Raw genomic sequence first — 19,940 nt, 5'->3', positions numbered from 1 at the left:
TTTGATCCCTGGTCAGCGCACATACAAGAAGCAACCAATGAATGCATAAATAAGTGAAACAACAAAGTCTATGCCTTTTTTTCCTCCCTCTCTCTCTCTCAAATCAATTAAAAAAAATTTTTAAAGGATACCTGTGTAGGTGGGGAGTGAGTAGGAAATGGCAGGAGAGCTGGAATCTTGGAATAACCAAGGCTCTGGTCATCAAGCAAAAGTGTGATTTTGCAGTTAGAGGAGAGCGATGCCTGGGGCTGATGCAGTTGCAGGAGTTGGTGGCTCCTTAGATTGGGGACCTGAGAGCTCTTTGCTCTCTACAGCTGGCTGGGAGCTTGGACGCCTGCACTCCAGCCCTTGCCCTTCGATTGGCTCTGCCCTGATTCTGAGTCTCATTCTCATCTGCATCACAGGACAGGAGTGTTGAAAGTGGACCAGATTATTTTAAAGGATCCCAGCAACTCTGCTGCAAGGTTTTATCAGACCTAAGTTTTTGGGAGCAAATGGGTTAAGTGGGACTTGGGGACCTTAGGCTTACATTATTATTATTCTTATCATTATTTTAGGCCCCCAGTATTAATCCAGCCCCTCCCATGTAGGCCTAGCTGGTGACCACATGCAATAATTAACTGCTGAGTGGCCTTCGCCCCATCCTGAGCTCCACTCCTTGGGCCACTGCCTGACCACTAACCCGCAGCCATTCCTGAATAAGGCAAGGGAAGGAACTGTGGAGCAGGGCAGAAGACTGAGCTACTCAGTGACCACCTCCACTCCCAGGAATGCCACTCCCCACGCTGCCGGCACAGGCAACACGCCCTACATACTCCCAGCCCTGAGTTAAAGGATTTGCTGAACGGGGAGGGTCCACTTTGCCAGAAGTGCAGACTGAGACCCAGAGCAGAGCAGGGCCTGCCCAAGGTTAAACTACAGGTCAGTACCATCCCCTACCTAGAACCCAAGGCCCTTGCCTTTCAGCGGAGCATTGAGTTCTCCGTGCTTTACGTCTGGGGCCCTGGGGTGTGTGTGTTGAAGGTGATGGTTGGTGGTGGTGGTGGGATCACACCTGGTTCAAGATCTGACGCTGAGCCTAGGAAAGTGGGGAGGGGCTTGTAGATGCCATGGGTGGCTCAGAGAGCAAGACAGCTCTGGCTCTAGAAAGCAGCCACAGTAAGAAAAACTACTGACGAAGCAGGTGGGATCCCAAGGACCTGGGGAAAGGCTTTCTCAGCCCCCAGGCCAGGACGCCCCCTGCAGTCTGCATGGGTGGCTCCCGTGAGAGCCTCCTCGTAGAGAAGGCACAGGGGACAGAAACTGAAGGAGCTCTGGACTCGCGGATCCCAGAGTTAGACTTAGGTGGTCCCTGCTCTGTGACCTGGAACACATCCCTCAGTCTGTGCCCAGCTGCCTATGCTTTGTTGGGGTTCTCCACCCCACACACAGACATTTAATCCTCAGATGAGAAAACTAAGTCTCAAGATAATTTGAGTTATTTTACCCCAAGGTCAAGTAGGAGGTGAGTGTGAGGGCCGGGATCCTGGACAGGCTGCTCCGAAATGAAACCCTGTGTTCTAAACTGCTGGACTTTGCTTCCCCAAGAGCCTGATCTGAAGAATCACCCGGCGGTCCTGAGAGTACAGATTGTGTCCTGGGATAAATGAATTAGCAAGTGATAGAATGATTGAACACTGGAATACATAAAGTAGCAGAATAGGGATTGTGGAAAGGCATGAAGTGTGGACAAAAAAGGGGTTTCTATGGAAAGTAACCTCACAGGGTGATCTGATAAATTCCTAACTAGGCAGGTCATGATGGCTTAGTCACACCCAGGCACATATAACTTCTTTACTAAAAAGATTATCTTTGATTTAAGCAAACCTGTGCATTGTTTCTGTGTAACATCCCTTGAAATGTCCCCTTTCAGACTCCTCCTAATAATACCTCACAACTCTTTCAGAGCCCCCTTCTAAAGCTCGCAAGAGGTAATCTGATCCTCACGTAGCTTTCTCCCACCTTCATGTGATCTTCCTGCCCTGGCCGGTCTGGATCAGTGATTAGAGCATTGGCCTGCGGACCAATGAGTCGCGGATTCGATTCTGGTCAAGGGCACCTACCTTGGTTGTAGTTCGTCCAGGCCCTGGTTGGGGTTGTGTGGGAGGCAGCCCTTTTACGTCGATGTTTCTTTTTCTCTCTCTCTCCCTCCCACTCTATCTGAACAAAAATGGAAAAATGTCCTCGGGTGAGGATAAAAAAAAAAAAAAATCATCTTTCTTACCTCCCCTCCTTAATCATAAAAGAGATGGCAAACTTTTATTTTTCAAAGCATTTTTTTTTCAGTCTGTTGAGATCTTGCTTCCAGATGTATCCTCTGTTTGACTCAAATTAACTCTTACAAAATTCTCTACAGGTTTGGATGTTTCTTAGGTCAACAGGGGTGAGAGGGCTAAGGAGGAGAGTGAGGTGGGAGTCAGTTCCAGGTTTCCCCGAGCCCTGCTGGGCAGTTGGCCATGGAGTCTTCCCATCTCAGGTCCTGTCCATGAGGCCCAGGCAAGACACCTGGGTCCTACAGGAGATGGCAACGAGGAGGAGAGGGAGCTTAGTGAGAAGGGGCGCATAAGCTTTAGGAGCTCTGGGAAAGGAGTGTTATAGGAAAACCAGGCACGTGCTGGCCAGTGGGCTGAGGGAACAGTTACCTCCCAAAGCTCAGTGTCTGAGGTCAGAGGATTGAGATGACACAAAGGCTGAGCAGAGGCCAGCTCTGTGGCAGGGGTCCAGGAGCCTCCCAAGGCCCCAGGGCCTGTCCAGTGGGCTGCCAATGCCCACCCACCAAGCCTCTGTGCCCTGTGACCTCCCCCAGGCCACATGGACTCTGGAAGAGGCCAATGATAAGTCTGGAAAAGGCTGGAACCAAGGCTTATTTTTTTATTTGAGAGAGAGAGGAAGAAAGAGAGAGAGAGAGAGAGAGAGAGAGAGAGAGAGAGAGCGCGCGCACGTGGGTGAAAGAACATTGATTTGTTGTTCCATTTATTTATGCATTCACAGGTTGATTCTTGTATGTGCTCTGACCAGGGATGAAACCCGCAACCTTGGTATATAGGAGACGATGCTCTCTAATCAACTGAGCCACCCTGCCAGGGTGAACCATGGCTTTAAAAAAAACAAAACAGCCCTGGCAGGTTTGGCTCAGTGGTTAAAGCATCGGCCTGTGGACCAGTGAGTTGTGGGTTCGATTCCGGCCAAGGGCATGTACCTCTGCTGCGGTTTGTCCCTGGCCCTGGATGGGGTCATGCAGGAGGCAACCAGTTGATGTGTCCCTCTCACATCTATGTTTCTCTCTCTCTCCTCCCTCCCACTTTATCTGAAGATAAATGGAAAAATGTCCTGGGGTGAGGATTAGAAAAAAAGAAGAAACAAAACCTATAGGTCTGCAGCTTATCTGGAGCTCTAAAACGAAAACATTGTTGTAAACTTTTACACAAAGTCATTTGGTGTCAAAAATCCGTCCTGAAAATGAATGTGAGGTTATCATACTGTCACTGGAAAGGGGCCCTGAGCGGGTGTGCCTAGGGCCAGGCCGGGCCAATAGTGTGTGGGTTCTTGACTTCATGCAGGAAAAGTTTCACAACACGAGTCCAGGTGAATTTTAGAGGACATTTATTAAATGGGGACAGTTAAACAAGGAAAGTTTGGGGAAATGAGCCTAGGCTGGTCTGCTTTGGCTAACTAAGAAGTCAGAGAAAAGGGGGCCTTGGGGACAGGTTGGGGGTTTGCCCATTGCTGCCCTGATTGCAAGCCTCGTGGGGTCCCTTAGAGTCTAGAAAATGCATGCCTGGGGTGTAGGGGGAGGCAGGCCTGGCTCCTGGGAAGGAGAGCACACGCTGGGTCCTTTGTCTTGAGGCTTTTATTTCTCTCTTGCATGTGGGATTCTTAGGGGAGGTCTCGCGGGACAGTTTCAACAGAATATTCATGTTTTCTCGGTGTGCTCCTTCAGGGTCATGCTCCTCACTGATTGGTCAGTGTCAGGGCAGGGGGTCGTTAGTCATTGCAGCTGGTCCTGGTGTTGTCTACCTGGTTTGGCTGCTTTTCTGGCTCTGGAGTTGAAACACCACTGAGGCCTAGATGTTATTTCTAGGGAGGTGACCCTCTCCTCTCTGTATCCGCTGTAAATTGCTCTGTCAGTTTGTTCGGCTATCTGTCTCAGTTTCCCTGTTCCACATGTCCTGGCTTACTGGCCTGTCTCAATACCACCAATGTAACTATTTCACCACACAATTGAGACAGGCCAATAAGCTAGGACAAGCGGAATAGGGAAACTGAGACAGATAGTTAAACAGCAGTTTGCAGCCATCTAGCAAATCCTATCTTCCCTAAACCAGGGACACCTGAGAGTAAATGGTTTGCACTTCTCCCCAACCAGAGGGTAAATAGCTTAAATTACCCTATTCTGGGAGACAGGTAGCAGAGATTCTATTAGTGCCATTTGCCAACCACACCCAAGGACAGATGAAGTAAAGAGGGTAAATCTCTTTTGGTACATCAGCAGAAAGCTGATGAATATTCTATTGAGATCCTCCCCTGAAGGTCTAGCTTTTAAAACCGCTCAAAATGAAGGTCTAGTGTACAATCTCCTTCCAAGGAACATGCCTGTGCCTCCCCTCACCCTTCTTCGCCCACAGGCAGGCAGCTCCTAGACTCTAGGGGACCCACGAGGTTTGCAACCAGGGCAGCAATGGGCAGCAGCAGTTCTTCCCAGACAAACCCCCTGAACCTGTCCCCAAGGCCCCCTTTTCTTTGACTTCTTAGTGAGCCAAAGCAGAACAGCCAAGCTCATTTCCCCAGCCCTTCCTTGTTTCACTGTCCCCGGCTTTAATAAACATCCTCTAAAATACACCTGGACTCATGTTGTGAAATTTTTCCTGCACCAAGTCAAGAACCTGCACACAAATTGCCAGGCCCGAGGCAGACCCGCTCAGGACCAGGTCCTTTTTCCAGTAACAGAATGTGTGCTTGATTGTTGAGTGCATGTAAATCATATTACCTTTTATAAAATCCTAAAAATTTTAAACTGTTTAAGACTTGCCTCCAAAGATTTTGAACAAGGAATTGTGGACCTATGGTAACCTGTTGGCTGTTTCTGCATTTTGCCCAAACCCCACCCCTTAGTTGTATCACTGATCCTCATGACCAGGTGGAGCAGTCTGTGAGGCCCCATCTGGGGCCACGGACTGTCCCGGGAGATGGTGTCTGAGCCCACCCTCACTGAGGCTGTGGAGACTGAGGTGTGGGGGTGGGGTGTAAACTGCCCCAGGCTTCCTCAGACTCCACCCACCTGGTTCTGTTTCCACCTCCACTTTACTTGGTGTCACTGACCACAGCTCTTCCTTCAGGGACTGAAATGGCTCGAACGATGACAACACAGCTGTTACTCCTTCTGGTGTGGGGGGCCGTGGTATGGGCAGCCCGGCCCAGGACTGAGCTTCTCAATATCTGCATGGACGCCAAGTACCACAAGGAAAAACCAAGCCCGGAGGACAAGCTGCATGAGCAGGTGGGCGGAGGTGGGGGAGGGGTGGCCTGGGGTAGGGGGAACTGACTCAGGTGAATAAAGCCGGAAATAAAATGTTAAACCCTCTCTGTGCCTGAGGAGACCAGCCTTCAGGTTGTCAGACCTAGACCGACCTTGGCCTAGAGTGCTGCTGCTTACACTTCACTCCAGGGGACCCCTGGGGGACTTCAAAGAGGCACTCGGGGTACTTGGGAGCCCTGGAAGGAAACCTAAGAGTCCAGAAAGCATCCCAGGGATTGTGGGCACCCATGTTTCCCAGACCACATCTCACTTTCATTTGTCAGTTGTAATTTGCTCTTCCCTGTGTGATTTTTGTCATCAGAATAAAAATCTGAGCCCTGACCAGGTAACTCAGTTGGTTGGAACACTGCACCCATATGCCTGGGTTGTGGGTTTGATCCCCGGTCAGGGCACATACAAGAATCAACCAATGGATGCATACATAAGTGGAACAACAAATTGATGTTTCTCTCTCTCAAAACAAAAAAGAATAAAAATTGGAAAAAACCCCACCCTACCCCATTAGTTTAAAAAACTAATCTGGGTGGCTGTGGCTATGTGTTTAACATACACTGTGTGCCAGTGTAGCCGGTACACTGCCATCAGCGCAGCTTCTTGACTGTTGGGTTTTTGTCTTAAAAAATCAGGAAGCAGCCCAGAGCAGAGCCTGGGAAGTAACACTGGAGAGACCCCTCCCAGGGGTCGATTTTGATTTCAGGCCAGGCTGGGAGTGACCTCTCCAGAGATCTGAGAGGATCAGTGCTCACTGCACTTAGCGGCGTCTTTTCTGCAAGCCCCGTGCCGCTCAGGAAAAAGTGGGTCTCCCGGTTGAGAGGGTAGTTTTAAGGCACCTTGGTTCCTGCATCGAGCAAACATTTCCACAGGGGCCCTCGACCCCACTGGACCTGAGGTCTACCTATGACAATTATTTTGCCACAACCCCTTTAATAACTGGAACCAATCTAAACATTTTAAAAAATCAATATGATGCCAAAACTATAAAAAAAACAACAACAAAAAAATCACTTATAATATGCGTTCCAATATGAAAATGTTCATTTGGACCTCATTAGCAGGTAATTAATTCTCTCAGTCCCCAGTCTGTGCTTGTTGTGAATGACCAGCAGCAGCTGCTTGTGCGGACTGAGAGACAGGCAATGGGAGAACTTGGATACTTTTTTTTCTTTTGGTACATGCACCTAGCCGCTAGGGCCTAGCGGGAACTGAACCCGGGACTCTGGTCCGCAGGCCGATGGAGGCCTACGCTCCAACCACTGAGCCAAACTGGCCAGGGCTGAACTTGGATACTTCTAGCAGCCTTGACATTAGCTTTTTCAGCCTATATATTTTTTAAGTGACCATTTTATTATTTTGTTTTACACTAAATTCTAGGCTGTGGGTTTCCATTCATTCAAGAAGAATGTATCCAGCCCTGGCCAGTTTGGCTCAGCGGTTAGAGCGTCGGCCTGAGGTCCGGAGAGACCCGGGTTCGGTTCCCGCTAAGGGCACGTACTTCGGTTGCAGTTTGTCCCCGGCCCTGGTTGGTCGTGCGGGTGGCAGCCACTCGATGTGTCCCTTCATGTCGATGTTTCTCTCTCTCTCCCTTCCTCTCTCTCCCTCCCACTCTATCTGTACAAAAAATGGAAAAGTATCCTCGGGTGAGGATAAAAAAAAACAAAAAACAAAAAAAAAAAACAAAAAAACAAGAAGAATGTATCCAGTGCCCTGGCCGGTTTGGCTCAGCGGTTAGAGCTTCGGCCCGTGGACTGGAGAGTCCCAGGTTCAGTTCTCGCTAAGAGCATGTACCTCAGTTGCGGTTCATCCCTGCCCCGGTTTGGGTTGTGCGGGTGGCAACCAGTCGATGTGTCTCTCTCACATCGATGTTTCTCTCTCTCTCTTCCTCCCTCTCTCCCTCCCACTCAACCTGAAGATAAATGCAAAAATGTCCTCCGGTGAGGATAAAAAAACAAAACAAAGCAATTATCCTTTGAGAAATGTTCTTCGCTGTGTCCCCAGTTTCTAGAAAAGTGCCTGGTTTAGAGTAAATAGGAGCTCAATAAATATTTGAATTAATTAATCTTGTAATGACTACACCTCCCCAAAAGAGGGCCCCCCAACAGCAGGTATTTCCCTGACAGACCCCCTGCATTAGGGGCCCAAGGACTCAGGGGAAAAGCTGCCTGTGGAGATAATCTGTGCTGGGGGAAGAGCTTAGTCCTGTGTCCTCCCACCCAGTGCAGTCCCTGGAAGAAGAACGCCTGCTGCTCTGTCAACACCAGCCAGGAAGCCCATAAGGATGTTTCCTACCTGTACAGATTCAACTGGGACCACTGCGGCCTGATGAAACCCGCCTGCAAGCGCCACTTCATCCAGGACACCTGCCTGTATGAGTGCTCCCCCAACCTGGGGCCCTGGATCCAGGAGGTGCGAGTTCCTCCCCATGTCTGCTCCCAGACTTCTCCTCACACTGCCTCTGCAGCCCTGGGGCTCTCCAGGGCTGGGCTGCTGAGAATGCTGAGCCTGAGTCCCTTTCCCCTACTGCCACGTCCCAGGTGAACCAGAGCTGGCGCAAAGAGCGGATCCTGAACGTGCCCCTGTGCAAAGAGGACTGTCAGAGCTGGTGGGAAGACTGCCGCACCTCCTACACCTGTAAGAGCAACTGGCACAAGGGCTGGAACTGGACCTCAGGTGAGAGCCTGGCGGGTGGGGAAGGAGAGGTCGGGAGGGGAAGGTGGGGTGTGAGACAGGTATACGAAGGGATAGAGTTGTGAGGCTGGCAGAACCAGAGAGACTTCAGGGCCCAGTGGCTAAAGGCCTTCCATCATCCTACAGGGTCTAACCAGTGCCCAGTGAATGCTGCCTGCCACCCCTTTCATTTCTACTTCCCCACGCCTGCTGCTCTGTGCAATGAGATCTGGAGTCACTCCTACAAAGTCAGCAACTACAGCCGAGGAAGTGGCCGCTGTATCCAGATGTGGTTTGACCCGACCCACGGCAACCCCAATGAGGAAGTGGCGAGGTTCTATGCTGAGGCCGTGAATGGGGCTGGATTCTGTGGGACCTGGCCTCTCCTGCTTGGCCTGGTACTAATACTGCCCCTGCAGCTCAGCTGATACCTTTACCTTCTGATACCTGACATCCCCACCCGATTCGCCCACAGCTTGGCTCCCATGGTGGGACTCTGTCCAACAGTTTGAATAAATCAGGTACCCCGCATGTGTCTTGTGAATTATTTGGGTGTGAATGGAATATGACCTGCTTCCCAGTTTCCATTGATTGAAGCCAGTGAGACTTGGTGAATTCCCAGCTCTGATACTGGCTCTGAAGTTGCCAGATACTTAACTATTCTCCTAACCGAGGACATATTCATAGCTTTCAATTTCAATTTTCACTGCAGCTCTAGTCTAGAGTCCAGGCCCAGGATTTTGTTATTTGAAGTGGACCCAAGCCTCCCAGGGTTGACTATTCTGCCCTGGGCTCAGCTCTCCAGGAGAAGAGAAGAGAAGAGAAGAGAGGAGAAGGGAAGAGAAGAGAAGAGAAGAGAAGAGAAGAGAAGAGAAGAGAAGAGAAGAGAAGAGAAGAGAAGAGAAGAGAAGAGAAGAGAAGAGAAGAGAAGAGAAGAGAAGAGAGAGAAGAGAAGAGAGAGGAGAGGAGAAGTGAATGGGAGTGCCCAGCATGCTCCGGAGGGCTGGCTGGGAGGAGGTGAAGGGGGCCAGCAAGAGCCATACCCCTCAACAGCTAATACCCTCAAAGCACTACCTGCTGGGCATTGTCCTAAATGCTTAATATTTATTCCCATAGGGTATAGATCTGTTGTCTGCATTTTATGTATATGAAAAGGGTCCCATAGATTAAGGAACATGCCAAAACCATCCCCTGCATAAGAGCTGGAATTTCACTCCAGTCAATCTGGCTGTTGAGAACAGGCTTCTTCCCTTGTCGAGTGAGTAAGCATGTGCATCTTGACGGGATACTGGACCCACACTTACCGGAGGAGCTGGGCCTGGGCCGGTGTGGCAGTGCAAGGCCTGGACTCCAGAGCGGGTTCCAAACCAGTGATTTGACAAATTTTTAGGCAGTGATCTCACATTAAGTATACTTTGTAGCTGCTGCAATAAGCTCAGTTATGTTACAGTACCGTCCCTAATAGCTCAGGGGCTTACCAAGCTAACATTTATTTCTTGCTCAAGCTACAGTGATTCATGTCAGTTGTCAGGGGGATTCTGCTTGGCAGTCAGTGAGCCAGGTTGATGGAAGCTCCCTCTCCCCACACACTGTTCTGAGACAGGAATAGGGAACTTGGTGAATTTCATGCAGGCTCTTAAAACTTCCACCCATCACTTATTTATTTGTTTATTTTTTTAATCCTCACCCAAGGATATTTTCCTATTTATCTTCAGATCGAGTGGGAGGGCCCTGGCCAGTTTGGCTCAGCAGTTAGAGCGTTGGCCTGTGGACCAGAGAGTCCTGGGTTCAGTTCCTGCTGGAGGCGCCTACCTCGGCTGCAGTTTGTCCCCAGCCCCGGTTGGGGTTGTGTGGGTGGCGACCAGTTGGTGTGTCTCTCACATTGATGTTTCTCTCTCTTCCCCGTTCTATCTAAAGATAAATGCAAAAAATGTCCTCTAGGGAGGATTAAAAAAAAGCAAAACAGATAGAGTGGGAGGGAAGAAGAGAGAGGGGGAGAGAGAAACATCGACATGAGGTGGACGCATCCACTGGTTGCCTCCTGCACAACCCTCACCAGGGCCGGGGACGAACTGCAACCATGGTACATGCGCTTGGCCCATCACATTTTGTTGGCCAGTTCAAATTATGGCCACGACTAACTTCAAGGAAGCCAGGGAAACACAATCCTCCTACATGTGCCTGGAAGGAGAAGGGAATCAGAATATTTGTCAACAGACCTAAAACCTACTACAAAGACTGTTATAATACGGTCATTATATTTCTGGCATGATCATGGTTACAAATGTATTTTTTCTGTTTGGTTCTGGTAAGAAGGAGGAGGACCAATTCTAACAACATGAAAAGTGGAGCCATCTACTGGATACCACCATAAATAGTCTTGTGAACACGGTTAATTGATGTATCAGGACTAGACACTATTTACAAATATGAATTATTTACAGATGGATTAGAATTAATGAAATTTAAGATTAGAACCTGGCTGGTTTGGCTCAGCAGTTAGAGTGTTGGCCCACAGACTGAAGGGTCATGTGCCTGGGTTGTAGGTTTGATCGATCCCTGGTTGTGCCAATCCATATGTCTATCTCACATTGATGTTTATCTCTCTCTTATTCTTCCTCCCTCCCTTCCACTCTATCTAAAAATCAATGGAAAAACATTCTCAGATGAGGATTAACAACAACAAAAAAATTAGAATCGCCCAATCCAACATCGCCAATCAAAGGACTAGTGTGCTGTTCATGAATCATTTATAAAAATACTTGTCTGAACCCCACTTCTGTAGCTGTCATCCTCTAGTTCTTGTAGAAAGTATTAATAATGTTTCATATAGATATCTAGAGCAGTTGTCCTGGCATAAGAATAGATACATAGATTAATGGAATAGAATCAGAGCCAGAAAGAAATCCTTATATTTATGGTTAATTGATTTTTGACAAAGTTGCTAAGGCAATTCATTGGGGGAAAGGATTGTATGTTTAACAATGTGCTGGGACAATAGATTATCCACATACAAAAAGATAAACTTAGACCTTCAACTCATGCCATACACAAAATCACCTCAAGAAAAAACAAAAACAAAGACCAGCCCTGGCTGGTCTGGCTCAGCAGTTGGAGTGTTGGCCTGCAGTCCAGAGAGACCTGGGTTCGGTTCCTGCTAAGGGCATGTACCTCGGTTGCAGTTTGTCCCTGGCCCTGGTTGGGGTAGTGTGGGTGTCAACCAATTGATGTGTCTCTCTCACATGGATGTTTCTCTCTCTCTCTTCCTCCTTCTCTCCCTCCTGCTCTATCTGAACAACAACAACAACAACAACAACAACAACAAAAAAGACCAAAACCAACTCAAAATGGATCATATACTTAAATGTAATAACTAAAACGATAAATATTTTAAAAGAAAACAGAAAACCATTTTCCGGATCCTGTGAGATGGGCAAAGCTTTCTTGGATTGAAGCCTCCATCATATTTTGCTTTTTTTTTTTTTTACCAAAAGCACAGTGCATAACTGAAAAAACTGATAAATTGGATATTGTCAAAATTCAAAATTTTTCCATCTCTAAATACACCACTGAGAAATTTAAAAAAAAGTAACAGTCCAGCCGGTGTGACTCAGTGGTTGAGCATCAACCCATGCACCAAGAGGTTGCCAGTTCGATTCCCAGTCAGGGCACATGCCCAGGTTGTGGGCCTGATCCCCAGTGGGGGGCATATAGGAGGCGGCCTATTGATGTTCTCTCTCATCGATGTTTCTATCTCTCTCTCCCTCTCCCTTCTCTTTCTCTAAAAAAAAATCAATAAAGAAAAAAAGTTTTTAAAAGAAAAGTTAACAGACTAGAGGAAATAATTGCCAAACATAAATCTCATAAAGGATTTGTATCCATACTATGTAAAGAATGCTTATAACTCAGTAATAAGAAAACAACTCGGTCAAATAATGGGCAAAAGAAATAAACGAACATTTCATCAAAGAATGTACAGGAGTGGCTAACAAGTACCTAAAATGATGCTCAATATCATTAATCATTAGGGAAATGCAAATTAAAACCACAATAATATACCATTTCATACCCACTAGAATGACTATGATAAATAAGGCTGCCAATATCAAATGTTGGCAAGGCTGTGGAAAAATTGGAACTCTCATGCATTGCAGATTGGAATGTAAATGGTACTGCCCTTTGTAAAAACAGTGTCAGTTTCTCAAAGGTAAATGCAAAAGTCTTACAACCCAGGAATTCAAGAGAAATGAGAATATATATCACACCAAGACTTGCATGTGACTGTTCATAGCAGCATATTCATAATAGCCCCAAACTGGAAATAACCTTAATGTCCATCAACTGGTGAACGGATAGACAAAATGTGCTGTATTTATACAATGGAATACTATTCAGCAATAAAAATGAATGAACTACTGACACATGCTATGTCTCAGATGAACTTTAAACACTATGCTAAGTGAAAGATCATCTGTATGAAAAGTCCAGAAAGGGAAAATTTATAGAGACAGAAAGTAGATTAGTGATTGTCTATGGCTGCATTTGGGAACAGGGATTAACCATAAATGTGTATGAGTAGGAATGAAAATGTTCTAATACTTATTTACAGGGTGGGGAAGGGGAAGAAGCATATAGGGTGGATAAATGGTGATGGAAGGAGACTTGACTTGGGGTGGTGGGTACAGGTGATATGTTGTGGACTCATGCACCTGAAACCTATATAATTGATCTGGCCAGTTTGGCCTGTGGACTAAAGAGTTGCGGGTTCATTTCAGGTCAAGGGCATATACCTCGGTTGCAGTTCAGTCCCAGGCCCTGGTCGGGGTCATGCAGGAGGAAACCAATTGATGTGTCTCTCTCACATCCATGTTTCTCTCTCTCTCCCTCCCACTCTGTCTGAAAATAAATGGAAAAAATATCCTTGGATGAGGATTTAAAAAAACAAAACAAAAAAACCTGTATAATTTTGTTAACCAGTGTCATGCCAATAAATTCAATAAATAAAAAGAAAAATAATAATATAACTCATTTACAGTAAGGTTGTACAACAGTATGCGAAATCATTGTACACTTTAAGTAAGTAAACTTTATAATATGTGAAATGAATGATTGCCTATAGGATATTCTCTCTTACATTGGTAGTATATAGGGAATCTTTTTTTTTTTTTTTGACCCTCATCCAAGGATATTTTTCCATTCATCTTCAGATAGAGTAGGAGGGAGAGAGAGAGAATCATCTATGTGTATAGAGAGACACATTGATTGGCTGCCTCCCGCACAGGGCCTGGGACTGAACTGCAACTGAGGTACGCATCTGTGAGCCGACGCTCTAACCATTGTGCAAAACCAGCGAGGGCAGGGGATTCTTATATGATTCTGATTTCTATGGGTTGTGTCCATGAGGGATGTATTCTAAGGAATTTATCATCTGGCTCCATACAATCTATCATCTGAGATAATTTTTTAAAATCCTCACCTGAGTTTATGTTTATTAATTTTAGAGAGAGGAATGGAAAGAGGAAGAGAGAGAAACTTTCATGTGAGAGAAACAATGATCGGTTGACTCACCAATATTCTCCGACCAGGGACTGAATCCCTAACTTAGGTATGTGCCCTGACAAGGAATTGAGCCTGCAATCTCTTGGTGTACTGGATGACGCTCCAACCAACTAAGCCACCCGCTAGGACTGAGACAATTTCTATTTCATCATGAACTTTGAGACATTGATTGGAACAACAAGACAATCAAGAAGGGAATCTGTTCTTGGTGTAGATGAATACAATACCAGTTGAGACATTTAAAAGAGTGGCCCACTGACCAAAACTATTTTTTTTAGAGAGAGTGTTTATTTCAGTTGGCATAAGTGTGGTTAGCTAAATTGAGGGTTAGCAATCAGAGCCAGGGGAAAGAAAAAGGACTGCATCATATGACTAATTTAAAAAAGAACATGAAGCACATTACCAAAAATACCAACACAATAAGCACAGTGATAACCTTCATCAACTTCCCTACTTCCTTAAAAATTATTTCTTCTGCCTTGGCTGGTTTGCTCAGTGGTTAGAGCATCAGCCCGTGGACCAACGAGTCTCAGGTTCATTTCCGGTCAAGGGCATGTACCTCGGTTGTTGCTCGGTACCTGCCCGGGGTTGGGGTCATGTGGGAGGCAACCAGTTGATGTGTACCTCTCAAATAAATGTTTCTCTCCCACCCTCTCCCCACCCCCTACTCTGTCTGAAGATAAATGGAAAAATATCCTCGGGTGAAGTTTAAAAAAAATTATTTCTTTTTACCTGTTTGTGGGTCAGCATTTCCCTCCATAGAAATCTTTTGCTTTGAAGATGAAATTTTTCTGGACAAGAACAAGGGCTCTGATAGGTTGAATTATCCAAGTGTGGTTTATGGTGGTGATGTCAGATCCATGAGCCTATTTTCATGTCAGTCAATTATGGCAGGATCTTTAGGAAAACAAAAGGAGAGAACAGAAACTACTTGTTAGCAGGACCAAATGATCTGATCAATTTTTTCATTTCCAACAGCAGAATGAAAGAGAAAACAGAGCATGAACCTCTTGAAGAGGAGATTCATGAGGTCTCAGTTGGTGGCTACTTTGAAAAGAACATATTATTAGAACCTGGGGAAGGAGAGGTGGACTAGGAGAGTTCATCTTCTCAACTATTTTACCCAACTTGTTGTTAATCCTCAGCCGAGGATATTTCTTCCATTGATATTTAAAGAGAGTGGGAGGGAGGTGGGGAGAGAGAGAAAAACATCCACGTGAGAGAGACACATCAATTGGTTGCCTCCCCAACCCACCGAGACCTGGGTCAGGTATCAAACTTGCAATCCAGGTATGTGCCTTTGACTGAGAATCGAACCTGCAACCCTTTGGTCTGCAGGCCGACACTCTAACCGCTGAGCCAAACCAGGCAGGACAATAAATAGTGATTTTAAACAAAGGCATCAAATGTTTTGGAAATAAACTTGTTGACAGTCGTCATGCAAGCCATTGCTCATGAGCATGAACATGCTTTTACCCATTTGAAAAGGTCCACAATACCTGACCATTCAGTCAGAACCCTTCACCTTGTATTAACTCATCTCGAAGGGATAAGCTCCTCTTTTTTCCGTCATCTTCCTCTCCCATGATAAGCAGCTCTTATAATAATGATAAACTAATTTTTAAAACATGGAGAATACCAATTGTACTTAATTATTTTTAGCTTCCCTCCTTGAATACTTCATTACTTACGAGTGCTGTGCTGTTAGAGAGCAAACTTTTGGTGTATTCTAGAAGCTGTCTGGGAAGTGCCAGGGTGATTTCAGTGTAAAATACACCTTGATAGTGTTATTATTCTGAATGCCGGGCCTGATTTAGAGAAGAGAAATTGAAAAAGTGTCGTCAGGAACTAGCCTTAGTCTTGGCTGTATGATTAATAAGAAAACTATATTTTATAGGATTGTCATCAGAATTTTAACTTCTCCAGAAGTGAGGAACCCTACTGTTTTATATCATGAACTAAGAACATGATGTGACTGAACCAGCATGAAATCAAAATACTAACATGTTTCCTGAGAAGTAAAAGTGCACATTCAGGCTGGGTAAGGGCCTTAACATGGCTGTAAGGGGAAAACACAGGGAACAAAAATAACTTTTATTTCTTCAGGTTAAGTATGGAATGTATACTCCAAGGCCATTTCTCGTAGGAGTGGCCAACATTATTTAAAGCTTTATGCTTCTTAAAATAAAAGTAATCTGAAGAAGCATTTCTGGAATGGCAGAGGAAGGAACATCTGAAAATCCACTCCTCCATAAAAGCAAGAACACTGGCAAAATGTCAAACTCAACCTTTCCAGAACTCTGGATATTAATCTAAACTTTCAAAAATCTAAGGAGCATTTATTCAAGAAGATGGTTGAGTCTCAGTAGGAAACAGCAAGGTCTTGGCATTTTGACTTGCTTTTTCCCCATCCTCCTCTCCCCAACTCTATGGTAGCCTTCAAAACCAGCTGTCTCACAACTACAGTAGCTGTGAAAACCAGCAGCCTAGTAGCCACTAGAGGGGGCAGAGTGGGTGTGGGATTCCCCCAAAAGCCTTACCTCTAGAGAAATGTCACTGGTTGATGTATCCAGCAGCTCCTGGTAAGGGCCCCATTCATAGGGCTAGTCTTATTTGATCTGACTCAGCTCACACAGTGAGAAACCCCATCCCTAGGTGTTTGTCTATACAATAGTCAGCAAACTGTTTGACATTCCAGCTCTCTGAGGCACAAAAATAAACTGAAACAAACAAGAGGCTGGCCAAAACACTTAAAAGAAAAATTAAGAATGAGATGTAGATAGAAGACTTTGAAAAGCTCTGACACATACCAGGGAATCTAAACGTCCACATGGATTTGCAGAACTGTGTTTAAATCCAGGAAATACTCGGAAAAGCCTCACTTTCTCAATTCCAGTAACCTTAAGGCTTGGGTGAATCAGGAAGTGAGAGATAAGGTAGAGTAAACTATGAGGGCTTTGAAGGCTTACCTGAACCAACACCCAGAGTCCCTGGGCAAAGAGTAGAAGACATTTAAGGAAATCTCTGTCCACTCATTAGCTGACCACTAAGCTAACTGGGCAGAAATGTCAGTGACCCCACATGACAAAGAAAACAGGCTTTATAGAATTGGTTTTTAAAAGTCAATAAACAAATAAACAGCAACAAATATGAGCCCTGGGAGTATCTAATTTCCAGAGATGCTATATTATGTCATTTAAAATTACCACCCTCCCCCCCCCCCGACACAATAAGACATGGAAAGAAACAGAAAAGTATGGACCATATACAGGAGGGAAAAAAACAGTCAATTGAAATTGTCCCTGATGTTGAACTTATTGACAAAGTCTTTAAATCATCTATTATAAAAAATGAACTACAGGCAACTATGTCTAAAGGATTCCGGGGAAATATAATAACGATGTCTAAACAAAAAGAGACTATCAATAAAGAGATATAAATAATTTTTAAAAAAACAAGTAGAAATTCTGGAGTTGAACAGTATAATAACTAAACTTAAAATTTTACTAGAACTTTCTCAGCTTGATCTAAAAAAAAATCCTAATCATAATTAATGGTAAAAAACTGAAGTTTCCCCACTAAGATCAGGTACAAGGCAAGGATGTTCTCTCTCCCACTCCCCTTCAACATCATACTGGAAGTTCTAGCTAATGCAATAAAGTAAGGAAAGGAAATAAAAAATATACAGACTGGGAAGGAAGAAATAAAATGATCTTTGTTCATTAGTGACATGTTCTTCTATGTAGAAAATCCAAAATAATTGGCAAAAAATGTCCTGGAACCAATAAGTGATTATAGCAAGGTTGTAGAATGTAAGTTAATATACAAAAGTAAATTGCCTTTCCATATACTAGCAACAAACAAGTGGAATTTGAAATAAAAAACAAAATACATTAACATATAGAAAAACAACTTAGGTATATATCTAACAAAATATGTACAAGATCTATATAAAGAAAACTATAAAACTCTGATGAGCAAAATACAAGAACTAAATAAATGGAGAGATAGTTCATTTTTATAATTAAGAAGATTCAATATTGTCGTGATGTCAGAGGTATTTCCAACTTGATCTATAGATTCACTGCGATCCTAATCAAAATCCCATTATGATATTTTATAGATATTGACAAACTGATTGTAAAGTGTATATGAAGAAGCGAAATACCCAGAATAGCTAACACAATACTGAAAGAGAAAAACAAAGTTGGAGGACTGACACTACTTGACTTCAAGACTTACTATAAAGACACAGTCATCAAAACAGTGGGTATTGGCAAAAGAATAAACAAATAGATTAATGGAACAGAATGGAGAATCCACAAATGGACCCACAGAAATATATTCAGCTGATCTTTGAAAAGGGAGTAAAGGCAATACAATGAACAAGGATAGTCTTTTCAACAAATGGTGCTGAACAAGTGGATGTCCGCACTCAAAAGGATTAATCTACACACAAGCCTTACACCCTTCACAAAAGTGGCTTAAAATGGGTCAGGCCTAAATGAATAACAGATGCAAAACTGTAAAACTCCTAGAAGACAACATAGGAGAAAATCTAGGTGACCTTGAGTTTGATGGTGACTTGTTAGACACAACACCAAAGACATGATTTATGAAAGAAAGATTTGATAAACTAGACTTAATTGGTATTTAAAAATTTTGCTTTTAAAGTCACCATCAGGAGAATGATAAAAACTACAGACGAGGAGAAAATACTTGCAAAAGACATATCTGATAAAGAACTGTTACCCAAAACATACAAAGAACTCTTTTTTTTTTTTTTTTTAATCCTCACCCGAGGACATTTTTCCATTTTTTGTTCAGGTAGAGTGGGAGAGAGAGAGAGGAACAGAGAGAGAGAAACATCGATGTGAAGGGACACATCGAGTGGTTGCCACCCGCACAACCAGCCAGGGCCGGGGACAAACTGCAACCGAGGTACGTGCCCTTAGCGGGAACCGAACCCGGGTCTCTCAGGACCGCAGGCCGACGCTATAACCGCTGAGCCAAACCGATCAGGGCCAAAGAACTCTTAATATTCAACAATAAGTAAATGAACAACCAGATTACAAAATGAGCAAAAGAGCTAAACAGACATCACTTGTAAAGGAGATAGACAGTTGGTAAATAAGCATTAATAAAGATGCTCAACATCATACATCATACATGCAAATTAAAACAACAATGAGATACAGTTACACATCTATTAGGATGGCCAGAATCTGGAACACCGACAACACCAAATGCTGGTGAGGATGTGGAGCAACAGGAATTCTCATTCATTGCTGGTAGGATGCCAAATAGTACAGTTTTGGAAGACAGCTTGGAACACGTTAGTGGTTTCTTACAAAACTAAAGGTACTCTTACCTTATGATCCAGCAATCATGCTCCTTAGTATTTCCCCAAAGGAGTTGAAAATTTATGTTCACACAAACACTTGCACATGGAATTTATAGTAGTTTTATTCATAACTATAAACCTTGGAAGAAACCAAGATGTCCTTCAGTAGGTGAATGAATAACTAAACCGTGGTACACCCAGACAATGGAGTATCATTCAGCACTAAAAAGAAATGAACTGTCAAGCATGAAAAAACATAGAGGAACCTTAGTGTATATTACTAAGTGAAGGAAACCAATGTAAAAAGGCTACATAATGTATGCTTTCAGCTGTATAACATTGTGGAAAAGGCGAAACTATGGAGACATTAAGATGAGTGGTTGCTAGCCCTGGCCGGTTTGGCTCAGTGGTTAGAACGTCGGCCTGAGGTCCGGAGAGGCCCGGGTTCGGTTCCCGCTAAGGGCGCGAACCTCGGTTGCAGTCTGTGCCCGGCTCTGGTTGGGTCGTGTGGGTGGCAACCACTTGATGTGTCCCTTTCACGTTGATGTTTCTCTCTCTCTGTCTCCTCCACCCACTCTATCTGAACAAAATATTGAAAAGTGTCCTCGGATGAGGATAAAAAAAAAAGATCAGTGGTTGCTAGGGGTTGGGGGGATGGAAGGATACATAGGCAGAGCACAGAGAATTTTTAGGGCAGTGAAAATACTCTACATGATAAGGATACATCATTACACATTTGTCCAAACCCAAGGAATGTACAACAAGAGTAAAACCTATGTAAACTACAAACTAAATAAT

At 44.5% G+C, this 19,940-nt stretch overlaps 1 protein-coding gene across 1 annotated transcript; it reads left to right on the top strand.

Annotated features, from left to right (window-relative positions):
- Window positions 1-5,273: 5,273 nt before the first annotated feature.
- On the top strand, window positions 5,274-8,712 carry LOC118627692 (folate receptor alpha-like). The gene is made up of 4 exons (XM_036258156.1): window positions 5,274-5,536; window positions 7,790-7,978; window positions 8,107-8,242; window positions 8,387-8,712. Exons 1-4 carry the CDS (start codon window positions 5,384-5,386, stop codon window positions 8,665-8,667), a joined length of 759 nt encoding a protein of 252 aa, XP_036114049.1. The 5' UTR covers window positions 5,274-5,383; the 3' UTR covers window positions 8,668-8,712.
- Window positions 8,713-19,940: the final 11,228 nt, after the last annotated feature.

Source organism: Molossus molossus, unplaced genomic scaffold (genome assembly GCF_014108415.1).
Source record: "Molossus molossus isolate mMolMol1 unplaced genomic scaffold, mMolMol1.p scaffold_m16_p_13, whole genome shotgun sequence".
NCBI lineage: Eukaryota > Metazoa > Chordata > Mammalia > Chiroptera > Molossidae > Molossus > Molossus molossus.
This window is presented reverse-complemented; position numbering and strand designations above follow the sequence as displayed.